At 44.2% G+C, this 21,242-nt stretch overlaps 3 protein-coding genes across 3 annotated transcripts; 2 read left to right on the forward strand and 1 right to left on the reverse strand.

The window, feature by feature from the left end:
- The first annotated feature begins 10,293 nt into the window (after positions 1–10,293).
- Positions 10,294–15,233, forward strand: tspo (translocator protein). The gene is made up of 4 exons (XM_080545603.1): positions 10,294–10,392; positions 13,357–13,528; positions 14,479–14,617; positions 14,876–15,233. Exons 2-4 carry the CDS (start codon positions 13,359–13,361, stop codon positions 15,047–15,049), a joined length of 483 nt encoding a protein of 160 aa, XP_080401729.1. The 5' UTR covers positions 10,294–10,392; positions 13,357–13,358; the 3' UTR covers positions 15,050–15,233.
- Positions 15,234–16,946: 1,713 nt separating this feature from the next.
- uqcc2 (ubiquinol-cytochrome c reductase complex assembly factor 2) lies at positions 16,947–19,298 on the reverse strand. The gene is made up of 6 exons (XM_080545604.1): positions 19,031–19,298; positions 18,175–18,249; positions 17,808–17,877; positions 17,215–17,335; positions 17,108–17,130; positions 16,947–17,054 (listed from the first exon to the last, which is right to left on the reverse strand). The coding sequence occupies exons 1-4, from the start codon at positions 19,166–19,168 to the stop codon at positions 17,226–17,228; spliced, it is 393 nt and encodes a 130-aa protein (XP_080401730.1). The 5' UTR covers positions 19,169–19,298; the 3' UTR covers positions 16,947–17,054; positions 17,108–17,130; positions 17,215–17,225.
- Positions 19,293–20,865, forward strand: tomm6 (translocase of outer mitochondrial membrane 6 homolog (yeast)). The gene is made up of 3 exons (XM_080545605.1): positions 19,293–19,517; positions 20,361–20,488; positions 20,731–20,865. The coding sequence occupies exons 1-2, from the start codon at positions 19,417–19,419 to the stop codon at positions 20,455–20,457; spliced, it is 198 nt and encodes a 65-aa protein (XP_080401731.1). The 5' UTR covers positions 19,293–19,416; the 3' UTR covers positions 20,458–20,488; positions 20,731–20,865.
- The last annotated feature ends 377 nt before the right edge of the window (positions 20,866–21,242 follow it).

A 21,242-nucleotide genomic window follows, 5' to 3' on the forward strand; every position in this document is an offset into this window, starting at 1 on the left:
CTACAGACACAAACAGGCTGAAACCTACAGACACAAACAGGCTGAAACCTACAGACACAAACAGGCTGAAACCTACAGACACAAACAGGCTAAAACCTACAGACACAAACAGGCTGAAACCTACAGACACAGACAGGCTGAAACCTACAGACACACACAGGCTGAAACCTACAGACACAAACAGGCTGAAACCTACAGACACAAACAGGCTGAAACATACAGACACAAACAGGCTGAAACATACAGACACAGACAGGCTGAAACCTACAGACACAAACAGGCTGAAACCTACAATCATAAACAGGCTTTGACACCAGATAATAACACAGCAAACATCCTTATTGATAATTGGAACTTTGCAATACAAATATGTTTCTGTTTGTGTCATGTTCTTACCCAGCCCAGGCCATCAGTGGGAGTGATGCAACCGTCAGTCCCAGAATCCTCTGCTGGGCGTCATGGTGGAACAGACTCTGGCAGGTTGGATGGTCATGTTCAACAGGAGCAGCATCTCTCCCTCCTGAAACAGAGGTGATGGTTTAAATACCTGAGAGCTGGGCCCCGTTCCACTAAGCGAGATTATCTTCTAAGCCTCGATAAAGTTCTAAGCCTCGATAATGTTAGCTTGCGTTCGGTTCCATCAATGTGGCTCAAATAATTCGCTGCTTGGTTGAGCTCCTTCTGAGTCAGATATAATTAGCCTGGTCGCGAGCAGGCTAAAACACTGGCTAAAGTAATACGTGCGTCAAAAAAGGCTCACAGGCGGAAACTACATCCCGAACGACAGTTCTTCTTTTAGGAAATATTAGTTCCCACTTCACACGAGATAGATAGATTAGATAGTTTGACTGTGTGATAGATAGATAACTTGATATTTTGAAAGTGTGATAGATAGGTCGATAGATCAATAAATAAAAGAGTGTAAAAAAAAAAGTAATTGTCTCAACTTGCATTACTGTCATCACAGCGGTCTGGCTGGCGCAGTGGTTAAGGCAGCCAGCTAGAGTGCCGAAGGTTGCGTGTTCGAGACTTGACTAAGTGATTATTATTTATTTTTTTACATTTAACCGAAGATTTCATGCAAAGGCTTCAAACACCATTGTAATCGTGTCAGTTCTTGTAAATTAGCCTGCACCATAATTTTATAGCCTACATACTTTTTTAGATGAGATTTTAGATTAGATTCAGACAACGAAATGCAGTGAAAAGTGTGTCCGAAGAGGGATTCGAACCACCGTCTAAAAATGACGAATAAATCCTATGGCAGCGGTCGATACCACTAGGCCATCGTGGCGATATGACGGTTTGTAGCCTGCTGCTGATATCACCACAGTAGTAATATTCATTTATAAAAATATGAACATATAACAATAACTGGGGCTAGTATGACCTACGCATTTAATCTGTCAGCAATTTCTTGCCAAACCATTTCCCTCACCTTGTTAATTGCGGCAGTATTGCACTATTTCACATCTTATTTTTCCGTCTTCATAAAGATCAATAATTCGGAATGCTGCGCAAATGTAGAACCCCTGCAGAGTGGAGTATCTTCATTTCGACAGATCGACTCTTCGGGGCTCTTTATGTCTGGGTGCACGCGCCCATATCGAAGATTTGTAAGCCGGTGTTCTGTGAACACTGATGACACAAGGCTGATCCTCGTTCGAGGAATCACCTGAGGCTTGAATTCCAATCCCGAGTTGCCTGGTCGCCTGATTTATTAATGTAATAAACCTCTGTCATACCAGGAATAAATAAGGACAACAACTATATTTATAAACACTGAGTCAGGTGTGGAGTCCTGGATGTGAGGTAATGAATGTAAGGTAATGAATGTAAGGTAATGAATGTAAGGTAATGGATGTGAGGTAATGAAGGTAAGGTAATGAATGTAAGGTAATGGATGTGAGGTAATGAAGGTAAGATAATGGATGTGAGGTAATGGATGTGAGGTAATGGATGTGAGGTAATGGATGTGAGGTAATGAAGGTAAGGTAATGGATGTGAGGTAATGGATGTGAGGTAATGAAGGTAAGGTAATGGATGTGAGGTAATGGATGTGAGGTAATGGATGTGAGGTAATGGATGTAAGGTAATGGATGTGAGGTAATGGATGTGAGGTAATGGATGTGAGGTAATGGATGTGAGGTAATGAATGTGAGGTAATGAATGTAAGGTAATGAATGTGAGGTAATGGATGTGAGGTAATGAAGGCAAGGTAATGGATGTGAGGTAATGGATGTGAGGTAAGGATGTAAGGTAATGGATGTGAGGTAATGGATGTAAGGTAATGAAGGTAAGGTAATGAATGTGAGGTAATGAATGTGAGGTAATGGATGTGAGGTAATGGATGTGAGGTAATGGATGTGAGGTAATGGATGTGAGGTAATGAAGGTAAGGTAATGGATGTGAGGTAATGGATGTGAGGTAATGAATGTAAGGTAATGAATGTAAGGTAATGGATGTGAGGTAATTGATGTGAGGTAATGGATGTGAGGTAATGGATGTGAGGTAATGGATGTGAGGTAATGGATGTGAGGTAATGGATGTGAGGTAATGAATGTGAGGTAATGAATGTAAGGTAATGAATGTGAGGTAATGGATGTGAGGTAATGAATGTGAGGTAATGGATGTGAGGTAATGGATGTGAGGTAATGGATGTGAGGTAATGGATGTGAGGTAATGGATGTGAGGTAATGGATGTGAGGTAATGGATGTGAGGTAATGAATGTGAGGTAATGAATGTGAGGTAATGGATGTGAGGTAATGGATGTGAGGTAATGGATGTGAGGTAATGGATGTGAGGTAATGGATGTGAGGTAATGGATGTGAGGTAATGGATGTGAGGTAATGGATGTGAGGTAATGAATGTGAGGTAATGAATGTAAGGTAATGAATGTGAGGTAATGGATGTGAGGTAATGAATGTGAGGTAATGGATGTGAGGTAATGGATGTGAGGTAATGGATGTGAGGTAATGGATGTGAGGTAATGGATGTGAGGTAATGGATGTGAGGTAATGGATGTGAGGTAATGGATGTGAGGTAATGAATGTAAGGTAATGGATGTGAGGTAATGAATGTAAGGTAATGAATGTGAGGTAATGGATGTGAGGTAATGGATGTGAGGTAATGGATGTGAGGTAATGGATGTGAGGTAATGAATGTGAGGTAATGGATGTGAGGTAATGGATGTAAGGTAATGGATGTGAGGTAATGGATGTAAGGTAATGGATGTGAGGTAATGAATGTGAGGTAATGGATGTGAGGTAATGGATGTAAGGTAATGGATGTGAGGTAATGGATGTAAGGTAATGGATGTGAGGTAATGGATGTAAGGTAATGGATGTGAGGTAATGGATGTGAGGTAATGAATGTAAGGTAATGGATGTGAGGTAATGGATGTAAGGTAATGGATGTGAGGTAATGGATGTAAGGTAATGGATGTGAGATAATGGATGTGAGGTAATGGATGTGAGGTAATGGATGTGAGGTAATGGATGTGAGGTAATGGATGTGAGATAATGGATGTGAGGTAATGGATGTGAGGTAATGGATGTAAGGTAATGGATGTGAGATAATGGATGTGAGGTAATGGATGTGAGGTAATGGATGTGAGGTAATGGATGTAAGGTAATGGATGTGAGGTAATGAAGGTAAGGTAATGGATGTGAGGTAATGGATGTGAGGTAATGGATGTGAGGTAATGGATGTGAGGTAATGAAGGTAAGGTAATGGCTGTAAGGTAATGGATGTAAGGTAATGGATGTAAGGTAATGGATGTGAGGTAATGGATGTAAGGTAATGGATGTGAGGTAATGAAGGTAAGGTAATGGATGTGAGGTAATGGATGTGAGGTAATGGATGTGAGGTAATGGATGTGAGGTAATGGATGTGAGGTAATGGATGTGAGGTAATGGATGTGAGGTAATGGATGTAAGGTAATGAAGGTAAGGTAATGAAGGTAAGGTAATGGATGTGAGGTAATGAAGGTAAGGTAATGGATGTGAGGTAATGGATGTGAGGTAATGGATGTGAGGTAATGGATGTGAGGTAATGGATGTGAGGTAATGGATGTGAGGTAATGGATGTAAGGTAATGAAGGTAAGGTAATGGATGTGAGGTAATGGATGTGAGGTAATGGATGTGAGGTAATGGATGTGAGGTAATGGATGTGAGGTAATGGATGTGAGGTAATGGATGTGAGGTAATGGATGTGAGGTAATGGATGTAAGGTAATGAAGGTAAGGTAATGGATGTGAGGTAATGGATGTGAGGTAATGGATGTGAGGTAATGGATGTGAGGTAATGGATGTGAGGTAATGGATGTAAGGTAATGGATGTAAGGTAATGGATGTGAGGTAATGGATGTGAGGTAATGGATGTAAGGTAATGAAGGTAAGGTAATGGATGTGAGGTAATGGATGTGAGGTAATGGATGTAAGGTAATGGATGTGAGGTAATGAAGGTAAGGTAATGGATGTGAGGTAATGGATGTGAGGTAATGGATGTGAGGTAATGGATGTGAGGTAATGGATGTGAGGTAATGAAGGTAAGGTAATGGATGTGAGGTAATGGATGTGAGGTAATGGATGTGAGGTAATGAAGGTAAGGTAATGGATGTGAGGTAATGGATGTGAGGTAATGGATGTGAGGTAATGGATGTGAGGTAATGGATGTGAGGTAATGGATGTGAGGTAATGAATGTAAGGTAATGGATGTGAGGTAATGAATGTAAGGTAATGGATGTGAGGTAATGGATGTGAGGTAATGAATGTGAGGTAATGAAGGTAAGGTAATGAATGTGAGGTAATGGATGTGAGGTAATGGATGTGAGGTAATGGATGTGAGGTAATGGATGTGAGGTAATGGATGTGAGGTAATGAATGTAAGGTAATGGATGTGAGGTAATGAAGGTAAGGTAATGGATGTGAGGTAATGGATGTGAGGTAATGGATGTGAGGTAATGAAGGTAAGGTAATGGATGTGAGGTAATGGATGTGAGGTAATGGATGTGAGGTAATGAAGGTAAGGTAATGGATGTGAGGTAATGGATGTGAGGTAATGGATGTGAGGTAATGGATGTGAGGTAATGGATGTGAGGTAATGGATGTGAGGTAATGGATGTGAGGTAATGGATGTGAGGTAATGGATGTGAGGTAATGGATGTGAGGTAATGGATGTGAGGTAATGGATGTAAGGTAATGGATGTCAGGTAATGGATGTGAGGTAATGGATGTGAGGTAATGGATGTGAGGTAATGGATGTGAGGTAATGGATGTAAGGTAATGGATGTGAGGTAATGAAGGTAAGGTAATGGATGTGAGGTAATGGATGTGAGGTAATGGATGTGAGGTAATGGATGTGAGGTAATGGATGTGAGGTAATGGATGTGAGGTAATGGATGTGAGGTAATGGATGTGAGGTAATGGATGTGAGGTAATGAATGTAAGGTAATGGATGTGAGGTAATGAAGGTAAGGTAATGGATGTGAGGTAATGGATGTGAGGTAATGGATGTGAGGTAATGGATGTGAGGTAATGGATGTGAGGTAATGGATGTGAGGTAATGGATGTAAGGTAATGAAGGTAAGGTAATGGATGTGAGGTAATGGATGTGAGGTAATGAAGGTAAGGTAATGGCTGTAAGGTAATGGATGTAAGGTAATGGATGTGAGGTAATGGATGTGAGGTAATGGATGTGAGGTAATGGATGTGAGGTAATGGATGTAAGGTAATGGATGTGAGGTAATGGATGTGAGGTAATGGATGTGAGGTAATGGATGTGAGGTAATGGATGTGAGGTAATGGATGTGAGGTAATGAAGGTAAGGTAATGGATGTGAGGTAATGGATGTAAGGTAATGAAGGTAAGGTAATGGATGTGAGGTAATGGATGTGAGGTAATGAAGGTAAGGTAATGGCTGTAAGGTAATGGATGTAAGGTAATGGATGTGAGGTAATGGATGTGAGGTAATGGATGTGAGGTAATGGATGTGAGGTAATGGATGTAAGGTAATGGATGTGAGGTAATGGATGTGAGGTAATGGATGTAAGGTAATGGATGTCAGGTAATGGATGTGAGGTAATGGATGTGAGGTAATGGATGTGAGGTAATGGATGTGAGGTAATGGATGTAAGGTAATGGATGTGAGGTAATGAAGGTAAGGTAATGGATGTGAGGTAATGGATGTGAGGTAATGGATGTGAGGTAATGGATGTGAGGTAATGGATGTGAGGTAATGGATGTGAGGTAATGGATGTGAGGTAATGGATGTGAGGTAATGAATGTAAGGTAATGGATGTGAGGTAATGAAGGTAAGGTAATGGATGTGAGGTAATGGATGTGAGGTAATGGATGTGAGGTAATGGATGTGAGGTAATGGATGTGAGGTAATGGATGTGAGGTAATGGATGTAAGGTAATGAAGGTAAGGTAATGGATGTGAGGTAATGGATGTGAGGTAATGAAGGTAAGGTAATGGCTGTAAGGTAATGGATGTAAGGTAATGGATGTGAGGTAATGGATGTGAGGTAATGGATGTGAGGTAATGGATGTGAGGTAATGGATGTAAGGTAATGGATGTGAGGTAATGGATGTGAGGTAATGGATGTGAGGTAATGGATGTGAGGTAATGGATGTGAGGTAATGGATGTGAGGTAATGAAGGTAAGGTAATGGATGTGAGGTAATGGATGTGAGGTAATGGATGTGAGGTAATGGATGTAAGGTAATGGATGTAAGGTAATGGATGTGAGGTAATGGATGTGAGGTAATGGATGTGAGGTAATGGATGTGAGGTAATGGATGTGAGGTAATGGATGTGAGGTAATGGATGTGAGGTAATGGATGTGAGGTAATGAAGGTAAGGTAATGGATGTAAGGTAATGGATGTGAGGTAATGGATGTGAGGTAATGGATGTGAGGTAATGGATGTGAGGTAATGGATGTGAGGTAATGGATGTGAGGTAATGGATGTGAGGTAATGGATGTGAGGTAATGGATGTGAGGTAATGGATGTGAGGTAATGGATGTGAGGTAATGAAGGTAAGGTAATGGATGTGAGGTAATGGATGTGAGGTAATGGATGTGAGGTAATGGATGTGAGGTAATGGATGTGAGGTAATGGATGTGAGGTACTCTGGTGTCACCAGAACAACAAGCAGGTCACACACACATTGGGATTTCTGTGGACATGAAACATGACATGATGATCGATACAAACATACATGACGTTTCGTGGCTAGGGTTTCTGTGACTAGAATTCATTGCTCTGAGTTGTTGGATTTGCTGTATTGCCATGTTGTTGACTGACAGAGATTCTGAAATTATAGATAATAATAGAATGACAATTTAAATCTGCATTACTCCGGCAAATCAATAGACGCACGAGGTGTCAATGACTTACCTGCTTATAAGACACATGCACATCTCATCTTATAAGACAGACACACCTCTCATCTTATAAGACACATCTCATCTCAGCAGCTGGGTTATAGAAATGAAAGCCTCTCGTCTCGTCACAACATCTCTTGGGGTCTTTTCTCCCAGACTTGATATGTGTAGTAGTATAGTGTCGCTATCTGGAATCAATGTGCGGGAATACACAGTTGTATGTATCCATATCCAGTATCCCCTCCTAGGCTAACAGCCCATTCTTTTAATCAGCCAAATACTAAGAAAACGCAACTCATGGCAATAATACCTACAAATGTAAAAATGCACAATGATACGAGACGTCGCCATCCAGCCGCCCGGTGGAACAGACAACTATGGAGATAGATTTACGTACGTGTGTATTTATGATATAAATCTGTCTCCACAGACAACAGCAGTTTGCGTCGCAGAGCCGCACAGGTTACATTGTAACTGAGCACAGAACGATATTCACATGAACCCCTGATGCACCGTGTCTCCTAATGTATCCCAGTGTCTCCCAGTGTATCCTAGCAGACAACATCGCAGATAGAACATCTTTCTTCCACAGACACACAGATACTCACATGTCTGGCTGTTAAGATGAAGCCGCTGCTGAGAGGAGCTGATCCACGTCAGGCTGGGATGTTACAGGTTAGTAGGACTCCTAACGCACAAGGCGAAGGGAAAAGCATCTCCATGAGAATAAGGAAAGAGGCAATAAACTGTTGTTCCCCCCCTCATACGCCCCCCTGCTGCAGCACGGGCCTCTCTTTGACATCTCCCGACCACCAGGGTGAGAGTTCACATCAGACAACGAGCCTGGAGGAGCGACAAGAAGGTAGGAAGGCTGGAGGACTGATGGAGGTGTGGATGTGGTGGGGCAGATCATTAAATATGATCATTACTATATGACCAGATCATTACAATGTGATCAGATCATTACTATGTGATCAGAACATTATGAATGAATGAATGAATGAATGGTCTTTATTGTCATTGCTATAGTACAGGTACCAAACATCATTACTATGTGATCAGATCATATGTGACCAGAAGGGCTTTGCATCATGACACTAATGCGATAACTCCACTATGATAATGACAATAACATTGCTTTCTTGTTTTAATTGAAACCTGTCTATCTTGGTGTATCACAGGTGTGGGTGTCATCTAGTGTCATACTTACAGAACAGGTTAGAATGGGACAAGGCTTAGGCCTGTTGTGGATTCTAATCAGATAAAGTTATAATAAAGTAATAAAGTTAGTACATTTACATTTAAAAGGGTCATTTCACTGCCCTTGAACCTCCCTCTAGTTTAAATTGACTGAGCAAGTCTCCCGACCCACAACATTCTCATTGGCCAAAGCTTCACTCAATGGCAAGCCTACTATTTAACCAGGGGGATATTTCATCAATGTCGCTAAAGAAAAATCAGGCTTATTCTGATCAATCTCACGAGACGGTAATGACTGCCCCGGAGCTCCTGTGCGTGGCCGGTTGATGGTCCAGTGATGGTCCTTCCACTTGCAGATAATGGCCCCAATGGTGCTGATAGGAACATTCAGGAGTTTAGAAATCCATCAGTAACCAGTGCCATTACTATGCTCAACAATGTTGTTGCTAAGGTTTTGGGAGAGCTCTTTGCCTCTAGGGTTATCCATCATGATTAGTTTACTTGTATTCAGAGGTGGAGAACCCTTTTTCAAAGAGTGGAAGTGCTTCCCCACCAACATGCACTAACCCAGCTGGTTCTAATCAGCACAGGTAGGAGAACTCATTAGTGGCCTAAGCCGGTTCTTACTGTGTTCAATAGTTCTTTCCTGTGTCATTGCACTTTATTGCACATAGCTTTTTTTATGGATTGGAATGTTACAATTTCTTTAGCTATGTAATTTTATTGAGTTAATACCAATGTCTGGTCTACATTTCATGTGAATAGCTGAAAGGGAAATATGTTATCCATTTATTTTATGTTGGATAAAAGAAATGGTCACAAACACAAATCTGTCCTGACATCGGTCTCTCTCACATCACTGTGTGTCGTGGTGCTCATGGACGTAGGCAGCTGCTAGACTGTTGCTCAGGTTTGGATGAGTTAGGGTTGATATAGGGTTAGGGTTAGGATCCTCCCTCCTGACTGTAGTTCTCTCAGCTGTCCCCATTTCGAAGCGTTTCTCCAGTTTCATCCTTCTGAGTCGCAGTTGCTAATTTCTCCAGTTTCTGTGCGTACGCATGGATCCCAGTGTGCGCACAGTTTCACAGCAAGTTAGTTTTATAAATCCCAAAATTGTGGGAAAATTGTCGTAGGCCTGGGGCCCCTGGCCCTGGGTCAGGTTCCCTACTTGATGGTCTAGTTCTCCCAAACACCGGCCTGGGTTTTGTTGGTGTCATTATTTCACTGGAACAATGATGAGAGGGAACTTTCTACTAAAAAAGCCATCGAGCTGCACACCTTGGCTTCCCTCCCACTCCTCTACAGCAGAGCTAACCCTCCTCTTCATCAGAGCTAACCCTAACCCTCCTCTTCATCAGAGCTAACCCTAACCCTCCCACTCCTCTTCACATTTGTAGGAATCTGTTCTGGAAGTGTTTCGTACCTGCAGCCTAGCAACAGTAAACAGTGAACAGTAAACCCGGAAACTGATATGCTGCCTTTGGGGAAACCGGACGTTTAAAACTACACGTGTGCACACAGTCTGTTCCCGTTTTCTGTTTTCTAAAGTGGATTTTCGATTTCCGTTTTGAACACGAACCCAAAAGGTGAAATAAGCTAGAGAACATGTCTGTCATGGGTTCACTGTCCTTATCTGTCCCTGGGCGACTGCAGTGTGACACTCCCAGACCCTCCCCACTCTTATCTGGAGTTTCATAACTGCACCGGGAGCTGCTCGTGTAATACTATTCTGAACACGGTTCTACTGATCTGAACCAGGTCCATAAGGTCCATACCTTCACACGCCCACAGAACTACTACAGGTAAGACGGGACACATTGTTGAGTTTGTGTATGTTTCTGTATTAATTGTTCCGTTGTATTAAACGTTGTGGCAGATTTAGAAACGTCATGTGAATGGACAAGTCTTTGACCGATTGCTCAGAAAACAAATCTTGAATTGCGCTTTTCCTGTATGGAAGCATAGTAGACATAATTCAAATGCTAATGCAATATGAGATTTCATTTGTATGTTCCACTTTTGCATGCATTCTTTCAGACAATATTCAAATTCAAATGCAATTCTAATGATTAGCATTTTCATTTTCATGTACCCGATGTGCACATTCGCTGTCAATATTCAAATTCAAATGCAATTCTAATGATTTGCATTTTCATTTTCATGTACCTGATGTGCACATTCGCTGTCAATATTAAAATGATAATGCAAAGCCATTTGCCATTTAATTTCCAAAGTCATGCGCTGCTTTGTAGCTGACAAAATTAAAAAGTTCATTCTAATGTGCAAATGACTTTGCAATCCCAAAATACCATATTCATATTCCACTTTTGCCTGCGTTATTTGAGTCAATATTCAAATTGTAATGCAATAATGTGATACGCAATTGCATTGACATGTTCTAGGAAACACATCCGCTTTACAGCTGACAACATTCAAACTCTCTATGCAATTCAAACGCATCCGGGTACTTTGCTCTCCCGTCATGTCCACGCCCCTTTTGAGATATAGCTAACGATAGATAACGTTTCACATTTAGGCCTACGAAAATTAAAGTTAATTATTTATATAGTTTAATTTTTTTGTTTTTTTTATATCATTTGTATTTTGAATGTGTGTTTCATGAGAACTTGAACTTGAAGTTAATAAAATAATTTTAAAAAGAATCACAATCATGAATGGTGTGCTTTTCTTTACTTTGTTCCGTTTTGCTAAACCAAATAACAGTAATAGAAAGACAAGATATAGACTGTTTTCGTATTATCTACGCTGTTGAAGAGCAGTAGCTTCCAAATACTAACTAATAATAATAATAATAATAACTTTTGACCGTTATGTGGCACCTGCAAACAACACACATCGTATGGGCCTACTGGTCCCCCAAAAACCTGCAGCTAACCTGCTTCACCAATCACCTGGGCGACAGACAGACAGACAGACAGACAGCTACACTGCGGGCGATTAGGATGTGGTGTTCCTCCCCCAGGCCACATCATTTTATAACCATCATCCTCAGCTGTCATCTTGCTGTGATTTCATTAATGGAACTGCAGTCAGGGACGTAGGAAGGATAATTATAAAAAGTATAATTCGCGAGGGGGTGAAGGGAGGTGCTGAGCCCCCCTTTCTACCCAGAGAACATGTTGTATATCCCCTGAAATATAATATATACTGTATATATGTATATCACCTGTTAAACAAGAAAGTCTGTGAGAATAACATGTCCACGCCCCTTTGGAGATAGAGCTAACGACAGATAACGTTTCACTTTAATTTAGACCTACGAAAATTAAAGCTCAACTGTATTTTCTTTACATTGATTCTATTGTTTCTGCAGAGAAAAAAAAACATCATACTTGTGTATTTGGCTTAACTGTCTTTCTTATGAGGCATGGGGAAATATAAACCATTTAGAGTTCAGCTGTTTGATGGTTTTATGTTATTGCAGAAGTTTTGAATACTTTGTGAGTGATAGAAAACACTCCTGTAAGTCAGACTTGTATGAGTGTTGTAAAGAGACCCCCTCTGTCCCAGACCTCTCTGACCCACCCTAAAGACCCTCTCTCTGTCCCACCCTAAAGACCCCCTCTCTGTCCCACCCTAAAGAGACCCTCTCTGTCCCACCCTAAAGACCCCCTCTCTGTCCCAGACCTCTCTGTCCCACCCTAAAGACCCCCTCTGTCCCAGACCTCTCTGTCCCACCCTAAAGACCCCCTCTCTGTCCCAGACCTCTCTGTCCCACCCTAAAGACCCCCTCTGTCCCAGACCTCTCTGTCCCACCCTAAAGACCCCCTCTCTGTCCCACACCTCTCTGTCCCACCCTAAAGACCCCCTCTCTGTCCCAGACCTCTCTGTCCCACCCTAAAGAGACCCCCTCTGTCCAGACCTCTCTGACCCACCCTAAAGACCCCCCCTCTGTCCCAGACCTCTCTGTCCCACCCTAAAGACCCCCTCTCTGTCCCACACCTCTCTGTCCCACCCTAAAGACACCCCCTCTGTCCCAGACCTCTCTGTCCCACCCTAAAGACCCCCTCTGTCCCAGACCTCTCTGACCCACCCTAAAGAGACCCTCTCTGTCCCACACCTCTCTGTCCCACCCTAAAGACACCCCCTCTGTCCCAGACCTCTCTGTCCCACCCTAAAGACCCCCTCTGTCCCAGACCTCTCTGTCCCCCCCCTAAAGACCCCCTCTCTGTCCCAGACCTCTCTGTCCCACCCTAAAGAGACCCTCTCTGTCCCAGACCTCTCTGTCCCACCCTAAAGAGACCCTCTCTGTCCCACACCTCTCTGTCCCACCCTAAAGACACCCCCTCTGTCCCAGACCTCTCTGTCCCACCCTAAAGACACCCTCTGTCCCAGACCTCTCTGACCCACCCTAAAGACCCCCCCTCTGTCCCAGACCTCTCTGACCCACCCTAAAGACCCCCTCTCTGTCCCAGACCTCTCTGACCCCACCCTAAAGAGACCCCCTCTGTCCCACACCTCTCTGACCCACCCTAAAGAGACCCTCTCTGTCCCAGACCTCTCTGTCCCACCCTAAAGACCCCCTCTCTGTCCCAGACCTCTCTGTCCCACCCTAAAGACCCCCTCCCTCCCTGTCCCAGACCCTCTCTGACCCCACCCTAAAGAGACCCCCTCTCTGTCCCAGACCTCTCTGTCCCCACCCTAAAGACCCCCTCTCTGTCCCAGACCTCTCTGACCCACCCTAAAGACCCCCTCTCTGTCCCAGACCTCTCTGACCCACCCTAAAGAGACCCTCTCTGTCCCAGACATGTGGTTGATGCTGGGCCTGACCGCCCTGCCGCACCTCGGGGGGCTCTGCGGAGGCTTTGTGACGCGCAAGGAGGTGAAGACCTGGTACCCCACTCTGAAGAGGCCGTCCTGGCGCCCGCCCAACGCCGCGTTCGGGGTGGTGTGGGCGTGTCTGTACACAGGGATGGGGTGAGTCTGTCTGTCTGTCTGTCTGTCTGTGCCTGTCTGTCTGTCTGCCTGTCTGTCTGCCTGTCTGTCTGTGCCTGCCTGTCTGTCTGTCTGTCTGTCTGTCTGTGCCTGTCTGTCTGTCTGCCTGTCTGTCTGTCTGTCTGTCTGTGCCTGCCTGTCTGTCTGTCTGTCTGTCTGTCTGTCTGTCTGTCTGTCTGTCTGTCTGTCTGTCTCTGTCTGTACACAGGGAGGGGGTGAGTCTGTCTGTCTGTCTGTCTGTCTGTCTGTCTGTACACAGGGAGGGGGTGAGTCTGTCTGTCTGTCTGTCTGTCTGTCTGTCTGTCTCTGTCTGTACACAGGGAGGGGGTGAGTCTGTCTGTCTGTCTGTCTGTCTGTCTGTCTGTACACAGGGAGGGGGTGAGTCTGTCTGTCTGTCTGTCTGTCTGTCTGTCTGTCTGTCTGTACACAGGGAGGGGTGAGTGAGTATCAGAATACCCTAACCTGGTTGGAAACAATACAAAGGGGTTTGGCCCTGATGTCGACCTTAGGGTTAGACCGCTGTACAGATTTAAAAAGAGTGATGGGTTTCATAAATACGGTTATTGCTCCACTTAACCTTCCAATGTGCTACTTACACCTAACCCTAACCCTTACACCTAACCCTAACCCTTACACCTAACCCTAACCCTTACACCTAACCCTAACCCTTACACCTAACCCTAACCCTTACACCTAACCCTAACCCTTACACCTAACCCTAACCCTTACACCTAGCCCTAACCCTTACACATATCAGATTTACTTACACATATCAGATTTACTTACACATATCAGATTTACTTACACCTATCTGATTTACTTACACCTATCTGATTTCTTGCCTAAAGTTGTACATTCCATGATCTTTGTAAAAGTATGTTTTCTTCTGAAATCCGTAACTAATTTCCCTGTGTTGTCTATGTTGTTGATAGATATGCATCCTACCTGGTGTGGAAGGAGTTAGGAGGGTTTACAGAAGAGGCCCTGGTGCCCATGGGACTGTATGGAGCGCAGCTCGCTCTCAACTGGGCCTGGACGCCTATCTTCTTTGGTGCACACAAGCTGAAACTGGTGAGATAAGACTACAGAACATCTCACTTTAGACTCAACACCCTTTTATTTGAACAGATTCAGTTTTAGGATCAGGAATAATATTAAAATACTCAAATATTTAACATTTACATTTCTTCAGAATGTTTTTGGCGGTATGTGATGTCTAGGCACACAGGAACACCACCTCCTCCATGCTTGGAAAGGCGGCTGTAAAAATGTGACACAAACTCTTCTGTCTTCCTGCTGTCTTCCTGCTGTCCTCCTGCTGTCTTCCAGGCGCTGATGGAGATCATTCTGCTGACCGGGGCCGTCGGAGCCACCATGGTGTCCTGGTATCCCATCAGCCACACTGCCACCCTCATAATGACACCTTACCTGGCCTGGCTGTGCCTAGCGACCTGCCTCAACTACTGCATATGGAGAGACAACCCTGAGGGGAAACAGGAATAAGCAGCACTATGCTACATTATACAACAGTTAGTTCCGTCCAAGTAATTTGATTGGACAAGAGGTGCTGTTATGGGACTTTTAACTATATGTATCACTCCGCCGCACAGATGTTCTACTAAATGACCGTTAATTAGACGACATGTTTGTGTTCAGGTTACTAGGCAACCGTCCATTTGAAGTTCAGTTGCGGAACTATTTTTTGTTTATTTTTATGATTAAATAAACAAACAAATCATAATCTGTTGTCGCTTATTACTGTTAACTAATAAATCGCACTGTAGAACTGTTGTATAAACAGGCTGTGATTGGGTCGTAGAACAGGTAGCGTGAGTACCTGCAGCCCACCAGGTTGCACAGGTCCGCTCCTCCAGGACGGCAGGAAGGTGTCTCCCAGCACAGCCAGAACGTAGAGGACTGGGAGACCCTAACCCATCACACCAGGAGAGATCGACAGGGCAGTAGAAGGGTAACAACCAGTGGTGTAGTCTACGTGATACGCAGGACTACGCCGTATACCCACTAGGAAAGGCCAAGGATTTCCATATACCCACTTAAACATGTGTGAGGATACGTAACAGCGTTTTGTGACAGAACTTTCACCCTTTCATTCATAAAATTCACCCCGTCTGTGTTACGAAGCACTTGACCTTTGGACCATTGGGACCTTATAACATGTAATGTTAGATATATAACGTTAGACAGGGAGCGCAGATGTATTTTTATGGCGTTCCGAAATGAACGATATGAGGCTGGGAGGGGAAAATCACAGTATACCCACTAGAAAAAACTAGACGACACCACTGGTAACAACCCAGCAGCATGCTCCTTTGTACGAGGAGGAGGACTGCCAGAGCCCTGACCTCCAGCGGGCTGCTGGTGTGCATGTTCCTGACCAAACTGTCAGAAACAGACTCCATGAGGGAGGCATGAGGGCGAGTGGGACCTCTGCTCACAGCCCAGCACCGTGCAGCTCGATCGGCATTTGCCAGAGAACACCAGAATTGTCAGGTTCACCACTGGCGCTCCGTTCTCTTCATAGATGAGAGCAGGTTCACACTGAGCACATGTGACAGACGTGACAGAGTCTGGAGACGCCGTGGTGAAGGTTATGCTGCCTGGGTTAACCCTGACCCTGACCCTGGGTTAACCCTAACCCTGCTGGTCTGGCGTGTCAGTGAGGGTCTGGGGAGGCAGATCCTCTTTGAGCAGTGCATCATTCAGGGGTGCAAACTGGTGATGGCCCAAAAAGGTGAGGTTTTTTTTGGGACAGACAATTATCAATGTGCGGATGACATTTTAGTTGATGGGGCCGGGAGGGGGGAGGTTATAGCGCTAGCACTAACAGTGCTAAATGGATTCCGCTAGCCCTAGCAGTGGTAGTGATAAAACACTAATGGTTGTCTCAGCGGCGGCCCAAACCTTAACACCCGCATAATTATGTTGAGAACAGGATGCTCACTGTGACTGTCTAGACACTGGCTAGAATTATTTCAACAGCAGCGGAGTTTAGCAGAAAGGAAGATTAGTTCGAAGAATAGTCATCATGTGACTTGGATGAGACGTAGACCCCCCCCACCCCCACCCCAAATATATATTTTGCAGATCTACACGATTCACGTGGATGACCTATTTTGAAGTAAAAACAGATAATTTAGCAGAAAGGTGACAAGTTTGCATCCCTGATTATTGATGGTTACTTCTGTTCCCTTACCACTTCACCCACATGCCAACGCTGTGTTATCTGAGCCCAGTGTGTTGAGGGAAGATTGGCTTCCCTGTGTAAAAGGAATGTGACAGCTTTTAAACTTCTGTCAGGCTTTTTATGATCCACTGTGTCTGCTGCAGAGCTATCTCTACAGCTAAGATGCTTCATTGAAAATATGAAAGAATCCCAAAGGATAATAATAAAGTTTTATTTCTAAACACACAGAGAGGAAAAGGTCAGAGGTCAGAGGGAGGGTCAGAGGTCAGGGGAAAAGGACACGCATACAGGACAGGACTACTTCTCCAGAGGGGAAAAGGACACGCACACAGGACAGGACTACTTCTCCTAAACACACAGAGGGGAAAAGGACACGCATACAGGACAGGACTACTTCTCCAGAGGGGAAAAGGACACGCATACAGGACAGGACTACTTCTCCTGAGGGGAAAAGGACACGCACACAGGACAGGACTACTTCTCCGGAGCCTTCTCAGGGCCGTCGTCTGGGGACTTGGAGGAGAACCGCGAGAAAAGTGTCTTCCACATCCCCTTCTTCTCCTCGTCCATCTGCTGCATGCTGCCTGTGAGGGGAGGGAGGGTCAGAGGTCAGAGGGAGGGTCAGAGGGAAGGGTCAGAGGTCAGAGGGGAAGGGTCAGAGGTCATAGGGAGGGTCAGAGACATGCTGCCTGCGAGGGGAGGGTCAGAGACAGAGGGAGCCTTCTGCTGCTCCTGAGGAGAGAGAGCTGGTCAGAGGTCAGAGGTCAGAGGGAAGGTCAGAGGTCAGAGGGAGGGTCATAGGGAGGGTCAGAGGTCAGAGGGAAGGTCAGAGGTCAGAGGGAGGGTCAGAGGTCATAGGGAGGGTCAGAGGTCAGAGACAGAGGATACAGCTGGTAGATTATATTTCAATGTAAAAAGAATATGCACAGATGTGTTGTGTGTCATGTTACTTCAAAATCAATTAATGAATACTTAGTGCTAGTGACATAACATGTAAATGCAATGTACATTCAAATACTGTGTGTATCCATAGATGTTAATGGTGTGCATCCTTACCTGTGGCCAACAGCATCCTGCACTCTTCCACTGTGACCCCAGTGAAGCTGGTGTCTCTTGTGCGAGGGAACTATGAAGAGATAAGATGAGAAGATGTCAGACCTGTAAACACAGCAGCAGTTATACTACTGTGCAGAAACCTGTTTCATAATGTTACGACAGTTTGTCAGTAGCCTACACACACACACACACACACACACACACACACACACACACACACACACACACACACACACACACACACACACATACACACACACACACACACACACACACACATATATATGTATTATTACAAATACAGTAGCTCGTACAGTAGCTGCCATGCAGCAGAACATCTCAGGCATGTGAGGGGATGATAACTTACTCGTTCTCTGTACAGGTTGCTGTTGACACGAGCCAGACTGTCGTACAGATGATCACATTTCTCTGGATCAGAGAGCTGTGAAGAGACCAGAACAGAGACAGGATCAGACCAGAACAACAACCAGAGTTGTCACACACACACACTCACACACACACACACACAGACACACGCACAGACACACGCACACACACACTCACACTCACACTCGCACTCGCACACGCACTCGCACTCGCACTCGCACTCGCACTCGCACTCGCACACACACACACACACACACACACACACACACTCACACTCACACTCACACTCACACTCACACTCACACACACACACACACACACACACACACACAGACACACACACACACAGACACACGCACTCACACACACACACACACACTCACACTCACACTCACACTCACACACACACACACACAGACACACGCACACACACTCACACTCACACTCACACTCACACTCACACTCACACACTCACTCACACAAACACACACACACACACACACACACACACACACACACACAAACACACACACACACACACACACACACACACACACACACAGACACACGCACTCACACGCACACGCACACACACTCACACTCACACTCACACTCACACACTCACTCACACAAACACACACACACACACACACACACACACACACACACACACACACAAACACACACACACACACACACACACACACACACACACACACACACACACACAAATGGACACTCCATGTCCACACAGACACTCAACTCAACAACCAGGGCACCACAGCAGAGGTCAGTCTGTCATCCTGTAGCGTCGCATTGAGACCTTCCTCTCTCACCTGGGTGTTTTCACCTTCGCGGAAGGCGTGTGCGACCCTCTGACGGAGGAACGTCCCCAGATCTCTGCCCTTCTTGGTCTCGTCTCTCGGCCATTCCTCGCAGAGCTTCAGGAAGCGACGGTACCGAGTGGCTGACATCTTCTGTTGTGAACCAGAACGCGCTTCGGACCTGGTGTGAAGCGCTGGAACGACCCGCCGTTAAGTATGGCCACTATGGGCAGCCGTAGCGTTTGATACGTTGGGCTTTCCGTACGTACTGGTGGTGTTGCATCCAAATGTGTCCGGCCATATGACACAGCTCCATCAGACCTGCAGCAGCATTGAGTAAAGAGATCAACACAGGAATAAGATACTAACAAAGTTATTATATATATTATTATAACAACATGAGCGGGAAGCCTAGCCCTGCTGCCCCGGGACCGTCTGGTGTGGTGGAGTGGATCAGCACCGCGTGCCACTTCGCCACTGACAGAAACGACTTCAGAAGGTGAATATCACATATATATCTATATTATTATATCAGATATTATATCTCCTTAACATGTTAACATGCATCACCTGTCTGCCTAGCTTAGCTTAGCCGCCATGTATAACAGCTGACCTCTGACCTGATGCGTCCTTGAATGTTACAATGTATCAGACTGGTGATCAGAGACTAGTGACGTCATCTGTCTGTGTGGAGGACATAATCACCCACGCGCGGCACACACAGTCTTGCTTAGCTGCGAATGTAAATGTTATTTGACTATTAGAACATCTATTATATATATCAGTGATTCCCGCAGAAATGAAATATACTTTGAAAAATGTTGAGATTTTTTTTCTCAATTCCTGCATTCTAGTGAATGTTCATAGTAACACTGCACTTCAGACAACCTACAACTGGTGATGGTGTCTAGGTCTTTAAGTGTTAAACAGCTGAGAGCTCTGACATGTCTCACTGCTGTTTTCTGTGGTCTTCTTTCACACACACACATCTTACCAAGTGTGTATGAACATCCTCACAAACCAACAAAGAACATCTATATACATCTATATATCTATAACATCAGATCTATATCACATTTAAGACAGAAAACTCCACACTGGTATCTGATCGTCAATCACCGGATAACTTTATTTTAACTATATACAAACTGGTGAATGAAATGAGCAACAAACTTAATGGTTGCACAGACGTGAGGGGCATCTTTTTACTCACTGAGCACAAATTATACTTTGGGGGGAGCCATTATACTGGGGGGCCCCCCAAAGTATTAACATGCTGTGGGAATCGCTGTGTATATATACAGTCTACCTCTGATTAAGTCATTTATGTTCCCTCCTCTAGGAACCTGGTGGTGAATCTCGGCCTGTTCGTTGCCGGAGTTTGGGTCGCGAGGAACCTGTCAGACTTTGACCTGATGACCCCTCAACCCCTCACGTAACCATGACAACCATGAAGGACAGACAGACATGGTGAGATACTATATATAAATATACCCTATACCCCTAACCCTACATATATATCTAAGCTTTGGTACAGAATCTACATTTAGTCACAGAACCAATACATGCATACATCAATGGTGATTGATCACTGCCCATCATATTGAATGGTAAATCAGATATTAAAAACACTAATTGTGAGACATGAGGAATGTTCATCAGTAAATGAGAAATTAATTTTTAAACATGTTTTTTTACTAAATGTGTTTCAGATGTCTTGGGACCAATTTGGAGGCGACATCGGACTTCTGATCTTTGTTCAGTTTACACAGAAGTTGTTTGTGTATGATAGAGTAATGATTATTAAACATTGTGTGGACATTAAACATTGGAAAAGTTGTCTTACAGTTCTTGAATATTTTCCACTAATTGATGTGTTGGTTTATTTTGTAGACTAACCTTTTAGTTACATTTTCTCACATTTATTTCCATGTATCACTTTACAAATGAGAATGTTGAACTAGAAGGTTAGTATATATATTATATATATATATATATATATATATATATATATATATATATATATATATGGTTAGTATACCAAAAGAAACATGGGTTTGACACACACTGGCCTCCCTGAGCATTTGGACAGTGAATTTGTCGTCTGTAAACATGTATGTGTGTTATTGTGTGAACAGAACATTTCTGAATCTCAATGGGATCAAAAAACACGCAGGATTTGTTTCTAGTCGGAACGCTAAAAAAGAGAGACAACAGGCAAGAT

Source organism: Nansenia antarctica, assembly GCF_963989245.1.
Source record: "Nansenia antarctica genome assembly, chromosome: 15".
Classification (NCBI taxonomy): domain Eukaryota; kingdom Metazoa; phylum Chordata; class Actinopteri; order Argentiniformes; family Microstomatidae; genus Nansenia; species Nansenia antarctica.

Bases quoted from the DNA above. Each gene is read 5' to 3' on its own strand.
- tspo (XM_080545603.1), top strand. From the start codon at position 13,359: ATGTGGTTGATGCTGGGCCTGACCGCCCTGCCGCACCTCGGGGGGCTC. The intron at 13,529-14,478 runs GTGAGTCTGTCT...TGTTGTTGATAG, and splicing joins TGTCTGTACACAGGGATGGG to ATATGCATCCTACCTGGTGT. The intron at 14,618-14,875 runs GTGAGATAAGAC...GCTGTCTTCCAG, and splicing joins GTGCACACAAGCTGAAACTG to GCGCTGATGGAGATCATTCT.
- uqcc2 (XM_080545604.1), bottom strand. From the start codon at position 19,168: ATGTCAGCCACTCGGTACCGTCGCTTCCTGAAGCTCTGCGAGGAATGG. The intron at 18,250-19,030 runs GTGAGAGAGGAA...GTCTCTTCACAG, and splicing joins GCGAAGGTGAAAACACCCAG to CTCTCTGATCCAGAGAAATG. The intron at 17,878-18,174 runs GTAAGTTATCAT...ATCTCTTCATAG, and splicing joins GCAACCTGTACAGAGAACGA to TTCCCTCGCACAAGAGACAC.
- tomm6 (XM_080545605.1), top strand. From the start codon at position 19,417: ATGAGCGGGAAGCCTAGCCCTGCTGCCCCGGGACCGTCTGGTGTGGTG. The intron at 19,518-20,360 runs GTGAATATCACA...TCCCTCCTCTAG, and splicing joins GACAGAAACGACTTCAGAAG to GAACCTGGTGGTGAATCTCG.